Below are 9,059 nucleotides of genomic sequence, written 5' to 3' on the forward strand. Positions count from 1 at the left end.
TGTAGACATAAGTATTTCATCATTTCATCTCGATTCCAGCACGTAATTGTATTTATTAGGATTAAAACAATGTTGGTAGAATTTTGGTGCATAAATCTTTGATAGTTGCAAAGTTATTTAGAAAAATCACTTTATATTGAATAACTTTATTGTTTTTGCATCTAGCCAAATCCCGTTGCCAATTAACGAAATGGGAGCTTGAGTCGCATCTAACGAGACAAAAGTCATGCTTCTGCCTTCAAAACTGACTTAGTTATTCATCAAGATTCATTAAAAGTAGGACCTGTCATGACAGCCTTCGACCTGTCATGACAGCTTTCGAACCTCATATGGTAATGTATAGGGAAAGAATACCATGAGGTTCATTTGAGGAGGGATCGGAGGTATCTCAGAAGGGAACCAAAGCACTTGAAATTTCATTACAGCTTTTCGCCTGTCATGACAGCTTTCGACCTGTCATGACAGCTTTCGACCTGTCATGACAGCTTTCGCACCTGGTGCTGGTACGAGAAGGGAAAAATGAACCTATGCGAAATGGAGGCTGGCTGGGACCGAGCGAAACGTCCCAACTCAGTTTCGGATGTTCCCACCACAGATCGTTAGGTGCATTTTACTTTAACTTTTCGACCTGTCATGACAACTTTCAAACCTCATGTGGTAACGAGAAGGGAATGTTGCAATTCAATTTCTCTTATCACCAAGTGGATTTCATATTCAACTTGTGTAAAAGAGCAGTTACAAGCAAGAATCTTCTTAGCGAGATAGCCAAACACTCGCAGAGCCATGAAACGGTGGTTTTGGCGGAACCATTTCGGCAAGTCGTATATTGTGCCAGTCAATCTGTCGAGTTAGTCCACACACAAAATTGGCATAAGCCATCATGCCTAAGGGAGAGTTTTGTTCATCAGAAAGAGCCCGACCACAGCCATATGCTCAGATGTAATACCCCAAAGCCAACAAAGCTCTAGGGAGCAGTCCGAACAAGTGGTTCGGGCAAATTCGAACTCAGTATCTCCCTCAGGACTTTTTAGCCACCTGCAGGAAAGGAGATTAATGACAAGACATATATACATTTTAAAATAGTTTATTCAAAATTCAAAATAAATCCTTTTACATTACAACCATCAAACTCTGGTTATTACAGATAAGAAAGAACAATTGCAGCTTTGGAAGCATATGAGACTTTTCCTTTAAAATTACATACAATACACGGTATAAATGCAATCAGTGAACTCGAATACAAGATATTCCATTAGCAACATTTACAAAAAGTTAAACATTGCATAGGGGATAGAAGAGAATTCATTAATATTTTAGTCTTAGGTTGCCTGAATTTTTGAGAGCATTCACCACTGTCATAACGAACTGGGCATCACCCTTGAAAATTGTCATCAGAAACGGAAAGATTAGAGTCACAGTGCTAGCATTGAAATCTTCGCCTCTAGGATTGCTTTGTGAGTAAGAAGAAGAGCTTAATTTGCATTAAGGACTTTCTTCGCCAGGTGAAGGTCCTTCTTTGTAGGTGCTGCGACTGGCCCACTCTCAAGCACCGTTTCTTCAGGATCTACCGTCCGTGAAGAGCTTTCGGATGGAGCATCCAAAGAGATGCACACTGATGGGGCCGAAGGAGTAGCAGGTGCAAGTGATATCACCGATTCAGCAAGATCTGATGGAGTAGCAGGTGCAAGTGATATCACCGATTCAGCAAGATCTGATGGAGTAGCAGGTGCAAGTGATATCACCGATTCAGCAAGATCTGATGGAGTAGCAGGTGCAAGTGACATCACCAATTCAGCAAGATCTGATAGAGTGAGTAGCAGGTGCAAGTGATATCACCGATTCAGTAAGATCTGATGGAGAAGCAGGTGCAAGTGATATCACCGATGCAGCGGAAGGACTCGCTGCATCAAAAGAGATGCCAGGGGAGTCTGATTGCCGTCTTTTGCTTTGCATACCTTTTTTGGTTTTGTTTGCCTCCACTTTTCCCTTTGGCAATAGGTGCGACTGGTGGAGGCGCTGGCATGAAAGCGTCATTCTTTTCGGTAGGATCATTTGGATCTTCCTCGTCATCATCTTGAACTTCCTCCAGGGGAAAATCAAATTCGATTTGTTGTGCTTGGACTGCCATGCTGACTTGAGCTTCGTCCTCGTCTTCGGACTCATCTTCGGTCTCTGCATGGGGCATCGAACGGGATTTTTGGGCTTCTTTGAGTTTGGCCAGCTAGGCCGCTTTGGTGGCCTGTATATCTTTTACGATGACTTCATCCAGGTCATCACTTGCTGTGGCGTTGGCACCTGGCACATTAGCAGCGCCAACAATATCTGAACGGTCAAAAGTAGTTCTGTACGTGATTTCTCTTTTGTACACTTTATGCCAGATGTGGCTTGTGACACGTTCGATTCGCCCATCAACTGCGCCCACAGTGTAAAATGTGTTACTAGTATTATAGGAGTGCCCCATCACTATGGACATTTCACCTTGCAGGACACTGCTTTGCCCAGGCAAGTCCCTTGTTACAGTTACGACCAATTTTCTATTCTTTCTCAGGGTGAAACGTGGCTGGTCCGTGACACCAGCAACGTTCACCATTACCTTATTGGTAATAAGGCCGACGGTACTCACAATGAGGGGTCTGACTTCAGTGGTTGTAGAAAGTGCCGTGCAAAACACGGGAGACAGAGGACTCTCATAGTTTATTAGCGTCGGACGACATAAAAGTACGTAAGCGCTGAGCAGGGGGGCATAGATGCCGAGAACATAGAGGTAGCAGAGGATAGATCTACCTGTTTTATGTCGGCGTACTTTGTATGCACAGTACTTTGTCACTTTCCGTGACAGGGCCAAGGCTGTTCAACGCCCTACCAAGGGATCTAAGAGAGGGGGAGTTAACCCTGGAGACCTTCAAGAGACAACTAGACGTGTTCCTGAGCACAATCCCAGATCGACCTCCCCTGCAACACTACCAGCGGCGAGAAGCAAGCAACAGCATCGTGCATCAGGTGGCCCAAATGAGGGCGGATGAACGATAATCAGAGGCGGCGATCCATCGTGGCCTGGGACTACTATGTCCCAAACAAATACTAAGGATACTAAGTACTGACCCTCCTTGACCACCACTGGACGCCTGAATGACTCTAGATTGAACGTGGTCATTTCGAGCAATCGTCTGGCGCTCTGAATCCCGATTACAGTGACAAGAATGTAACGAAGGAACAAGGTAGTCTTCCTTGTGGGCAACACACTTTGAAATTCCTCTGTTGGAATTTCTGACTTGTCTCTCTTGAGTTCGAGTAGCGTAAAGACTTTCTGACTTGTCTCTCTGACTTGTCGAGTAGCGTAAAGCTAGCTTGCAAAACTCCTGGATCTTTGTCGCGTCAAGAAGCTTGTTAACAGCTTCCACGCTTATCATTGTCCGGAGTTTCTTTTCGTCGATCGACTCAAAGTGGTTCTGCGTTTCCATGTCACGCATAATGATCAGGTTATGTTGATGGACAAGTTCCTTCACATTGCCCACGGAAAAGTTGCCAAGCTTTTCCGAATCCAGCCAGAGATTGTTTAAAAAAAGGGCGAAGGTGGACTGCCCTCAGTTGCCGTACCATTGTACCTTGGCGAAGGCTGCCGCCAACAACCGTGCAGTATGATTGGAGAAGTCGATTGCAATTTCTCAGTATATCGACTATCTCCATGTCGGGGCGTTCATTATCCGGTAGGCTGGCAATGTAACACATAATCACCACCAAAAAATCCTTGAAACTTTTGTTGGCAGACGTTAAACCTTTGGTCGTTGAGTCCATATTAACACGTTGGCCGCGATTGCTGATTTGGCCCGTTTGCCGTACGGGCGACAGGTTCAAACTTGTATATCTTCAGTTACCCGACAGATAGCGAGGAGAAAAGTTGTGTGCAGCTCCGCAGAGGTAAGTTCTGTCATTGTGTCACATAAAAAGGGTGGCCATATTTGGTGCACATCGCTCATGGTTGAAATTATGCATTGTTCCTGGCGATGTGTACCAAATGAAGCCATGCCTGTTGTGGCTCATATTGGCTCACATCGCCTAGCGTTATCACTTCCAATACTGTGAGCGATGTGTACCAAGCAAAGCCATGCATCCTATGGCTTATATTGGCGCATAACGCCTAAAGTCATCACTTCTACTACTGTGAACGATGTGCGAAAGTAATCTACGTTAGCTTTGAGTCACAATTACGCACATTGGCTACAGTAATCTCTTATGTTTTTGTGAATGATGTATTTTACGTATAGGAATGACAATGGAAAGAGTTTGGTGTCAGTGTGTCAGTCCTGAATAAAATTGCGGGTATTTACGTTGTTTGTTCAGTTATATTTACTTTAGATAGATTATGCATCGTATAAGTATATCGTCATGTGCTTCTGTTCATTTGAACGTTTGTCGGTATTATCGATGCTCACAATGTCTTTTTGCAAATTGTAAATTTGATTGTACTCATATTTAACTATTTCTTTCCACGTTAGCTCTATGGATGCGAGAAATTTCTACGGAATGGAGGTCAATGAAAGTTCAGATACAGATGCTGAGATGGATTCTTCAACTGAAAGCTGCAGTAGTGAATCAGAATTGGAGTTAGTCCCAACTGGTTCCAGTCCTAAAAGCAGTGATGAAGAAGAACCTCCAGAAGATTCATTTGAGAATAACGGTGAAGCACTACAGGAAGAAACCAATGGAAAAAGTGCGCCTGATACATGGATTGCTGTTAGTGCAACGCCAAGACAATATCCCTTTACAGGCAAAGAAGAACTTCGACGGAAGCCACGCCCAACTGGTCCAGAAAGCACAGTAATGCCATTCGATAGTTATAGTCTCTTTGTAACGGAAGAAATTATTTCTGAAATAGTAACAGAAACAAACAAATATGCTGATCAAATTTTGCAGAACACAAAGATTACAAGAAGATCGCGACTGAAATGCTGGACTCCCACAAATGCTCATGAAATAAAGAAATTTTTGAGTCTGATAATTGCCATGGGATTAGTACGCAAGCCAAAGCTGGAACTCTACTGGTCTAAAAAGGCAATTTATGACCATCCATTCATCTGCAATACCATGTCAAGAGATAGATTTTCACAACTGCTACGCTTCGTGCACTTCAATGATAATGCTCTTTCTGATAAGTCAAAAAGGCTCCATAAAATAGAACCACCTGTGCAAAAGCTAACTGATAATTACAAGTCAACATATACCCCCGGATCACGACTAGTGATAGATGAATCTATTATTCCGTTCCGAGGCAGAGTGAAGTTCCAACAATACATTCCAGGAAAGGCACACAAGTACGGCGTAAAGCTGTATAAGCTTTGCTCAGCTGATGCCTACACTTGGAACCTTCACATATACACTGGGAACATGGAACGAGAAGCCTCATTCTGCCATTCTGAATCTGTTATTTTGCAGCTATCTCAGCCCCTTCTTGGACAGGGTTCAACTATTTTTGCTGACAATTTCTACACTTCTGTCCCTCTAGCTGAAAAATTGTTGAAAGAGAAGACCTATTACTGTGGGACACTAAGAAAAAATAGAAAATTTGTTCCAAAAACACTGCTAAATGCAAAAGTGAAAACCGGAGAAATGATTTCGCAACAGAACATCGCTGCCATCAAGGTGTATCATTGGAAAGACAAGCGATCTGTCTTGTGCCTCTCAACTATTCCAGAGCGCACAGATGCATTAGTTCCATCGGGCAAGAAAAACCGTAATGGCGTTGAAATTCTGAAGCCAGGATGTGTAATTGATTACAACGCAGCTAAAAAAGGCGTAGACATCTCAGATCAGATGACTTCGTATAGTACGGCTCTAAGACGAAGCACAAAATGGTACCGGAAAGTGGCAATTGAACTGCTAACTGGCACGTCAGTTGTCAATGCATGGGTAATCTTCAACAAGTACTATTCTCGCACTTGTTTCAATTACAGAATTTAGGGAGCAAATAGCAATGTTTCTCGTGACAGGCAGCCACTCAGAGAGTGTAAAATCAGGACGTAGATCTCAAAATGTCGAGGGGAAAAGAGGGCAGCACACTCTAATTGAACCAACAGAAACTAAAACCAGGAAGCGCTGCCATGAATGCTACCAAATGATCTCAGCAAATGAGGGAAGTGCGGTAGCAAGGGTGAAAACTCGCAGGGTAAAAACGTACTGCAATGACTGTGAAGGAAAACCATACTTGTGCGTTAATTGTTTTGCAATCACGCATACAACATAATGCTGATGGCAACACCCAATGTTCGTAGTTTCAGAGGAATAAGAAAATATTTCATTTTGTTTTTGTGCAAAGATACCAACATTTCGCTTTCGTCAAAGGACACAAATTTTGTGATTTTCGTACCACTGGCGTTTGAAAATATAACTTTTTTTTGCTGCAGAGGTTTACTTCATAGCCCTTCTTAACAGGCCAAATGAGTTATATCATTGAAATGCGAATTTGGAAAGAAAAATATTATTTATTAAAAATATGTAATTTTCATTGGCATGTCCACATATGTACACATCGCGATTTTGGCAAGTTCAGCGTGTACATATATGGCGCACATTGCGGCCAACGTGTTAAGTAGACTTAGGTGAAAGTCATTAGGCACCTTGTGCAGTTTTGGAAAGGCTTCCTGAAACCGTGCGTCCTGATAGTAAGTGACTGCTTGGGTCACAAGCACCTTCCCAATTCTTATCTCCAGAAGTTCTCTCCCTGGCTTGGGCGAGAGCATTATGATTTTTCGAGGAATCATATTGATCTACAGATGGGCTACGTGTCCTTTCGTCAACTTTAAAACCATTTCCCGGTGCTTGTCGGCTGGCACACTCTTATGGATCCCTCGCCCACTGACTGGCATCGTCTTTAACCACACCAGTTCCTCGTGAACACGAGCACTTTCATATGCATGAGTTGCTGCTTCCGGTGTCATCTTTTCAGTCTCGATGAGATGGGTTTTCAGTTTGAAAGTGGCAAAAGCATTGTGACATCGAGGGCATAGCGTCACGTATCTCAATAAAGTCTTTTCTCCCTTGCGCTTGTTGCGAAATCTGAAAGAGTTCTCATCATCATCACCACCACCATCTTCGCAAGACTCCTGCTGCTCTAAGACTTTTTCCGGCCCTGCATCTGCCACTCCACTCGATATTTCAAACTGGGCGGTGCTTGATCCAGCAGTGCTGGTCAAAGCTCCCGCTTTATCATCGTGAGGCTGCGTCACGAACCGAGAAAGAATGCGCTGGTTCTGCTGCCTTAAAACGTCGCCACGGCCAAATCCGTCTACAAGAAGAGTCAATAGTGAGAGTGGCAACAATGCATCACTTAAGGCTCGACTGGCAGCTGGTAGTAAGCCAATATTTGGGATCAGAGAATTGATTATGTAGTTGCTTCGCTCAGCCAGCTCTTTTACATCCATTTTAGGACAGTTAGCCTTCCGTTTCTGAATCTCGATGAGATCGCGATGAAACGTTTGTAAGAGTTTAGCCTTTTCTGCCGGGAAGTTATGAGCAAGCTCATAATGGCGCCGCATGTGTTTAATTAAGCCCTTGCCGTTGCACGCTGGGATCATGCAATCCTCTTGATGGGTCTCGCAAACAGCTTTGGGCGTTCTTTTAAAAATTGCCCGAATAGGCTTCTGTGCAGGCGCTCCAGACTCCTCCTGTCTGGCAGGGTCATCTGGACCTCCTCCAGCGCCATCAGCGTGCTGCTCTTCGTCGTTCTCCCTGCAAAGAGAAAAAACGAGAGCATGCCATCAGTCTATAAGTCAAGATAAATTGCATTATCTCCAACGTTATAAGTCAAGAACAATTGAACATTCAAATGAGCATTGCCTGTGAGACAAGTCTCACTAACCGTGCCATGGCAAAGCCGTCCACGATCGCTGATCTTGCCTTTATCTTTAATAGATATTCCTCTATGCCATGAATTATGGAGGTGCTATTACACAGGAGGTTCTCGAGCTCAACATCCGTAGTGTGCCCAAGCACAGGCTCCTTCTTGCATGGGTCAGGATTTACCTTTCCCAACTTTTGGTCTCTGGCCGCGACATTCCGAAAGATGTCTATCCCATCAATTGTGTCAGATGGGAGGGGGGGACGCAGTTGCCCTNACCCTCCCCCCTTTCGGGATCTGTCGTGAACGCATAAATCAACGTACAGAGATGGTTCTAGTACCGTTCGATGCGGCAGAAAGTAAGCTTTAAGATGAGCATAAAAACCGGAAAAGCCAAAAATTTCGACTTTTACCCCAGACGCTCCCCTTAACATTGCATGGCTTGTGTTAAGAACTTATATCAATTGACATGAATGATCTCCAGTATTATTATTTGCAATTGTCGGCTCTATTTTTATCTATTCATTGACAAGCAAGGAAGAAGACAACTATGAAAAAAAGTGGAACTGGATTTAGAAAAGCAAACCTAATATGAGTAATTAAGAATCAAAATTCCCATAACTGCTAACCAATTATTGAATCAGGATGAGGGTGCTTCATACCAAGTTATACTTGCATAATATTTCAGACTCAATACTAAGGAAAGATTTGTCTCATTAAACCTAACTAGAATTATAGAATTAGCATTCTGCACATTTTTTTTCGTGTGAAAATCTATGCAGGAATTGCTTTGATAAACATTAATTTGCACATCAACCCCACCAACCTCATTTCCATATATGAATGGTTCCTCTTTGATGGATACTTCTTCAGTTTCATCCTCAGGTTCCTCTTTGATGGATACGTCTTCAGTTTCATCCTCAGGTTCCTCTTTGATGAATATTTCTTCAGGTTCCTCTTTGATGGATACTTCTTCAGTTTTATCCTCAGGTTCCTCTTTGATGGATATTTCTTCAGTTTCATCCTCAGGTTCCACCTTGATGAAGATAGCAGGAACTTTGAGGACTGGTGGAGGTTCAACCTTTTCCAAGGCTGGAAAATATGTACATAGGTGTACTGGTACCACTGGGCTATGGAGCAAGATATCTCATAGTAAATATAATGCACACTAAATTAATGAGTCGTGTGAGCTTCAGACAAAAGTTAATATCACTCAGATGAGTGA

General features: G+C 43.2%; 1 protein-coding gene across 1 annotated transcript; it reads right to left on the bottom strand.

Moving 5' to 3' along the window:
* Nucleotides 1–6,588: 6,588 nt before the first annotated feature.
* LOC125178646 lies at nucleotides 6,589–8,665 on the bottom strand. The gene is made up of 3 exons (XM_047882903.1): nucleotides 8,661–8,665; nucleotides 7,856–8,131; nucleotides 6,589–7,725 (listed from the first exon to the last, which is right to left on the bottom strand). The coding sequence occupies exons 1-3, from the start codon at nucleotides 8,663–8,665 to the stop codon at nucleotides 6,765–6,767; spliced, it is 1,242 nt and encodes a 413-aa protein (XP_047738859.1). The 3' UTR covers nucleotides 6,589–6,764.
* Between the last annotated feature and the right edge of the window lie 394 nt (nucleotides 8,666–9,059).

This window comes from Hyalella azteca, unplaced genomic scaffold (genome assembly GCF_000764305.2).
Source record: "Hyalella azteca isolate HAZT.00-mixed unplaced genomic scaffold, Hazt_2.0.2 contig11593, whole genome shotgun sequence".
Lineage (NCBI taxonomy): Eukaryota > Metazoa > Arthropoda > Malacostraca > Amphipoda > Hyalellidae > Hyalella > Hyalella azteca.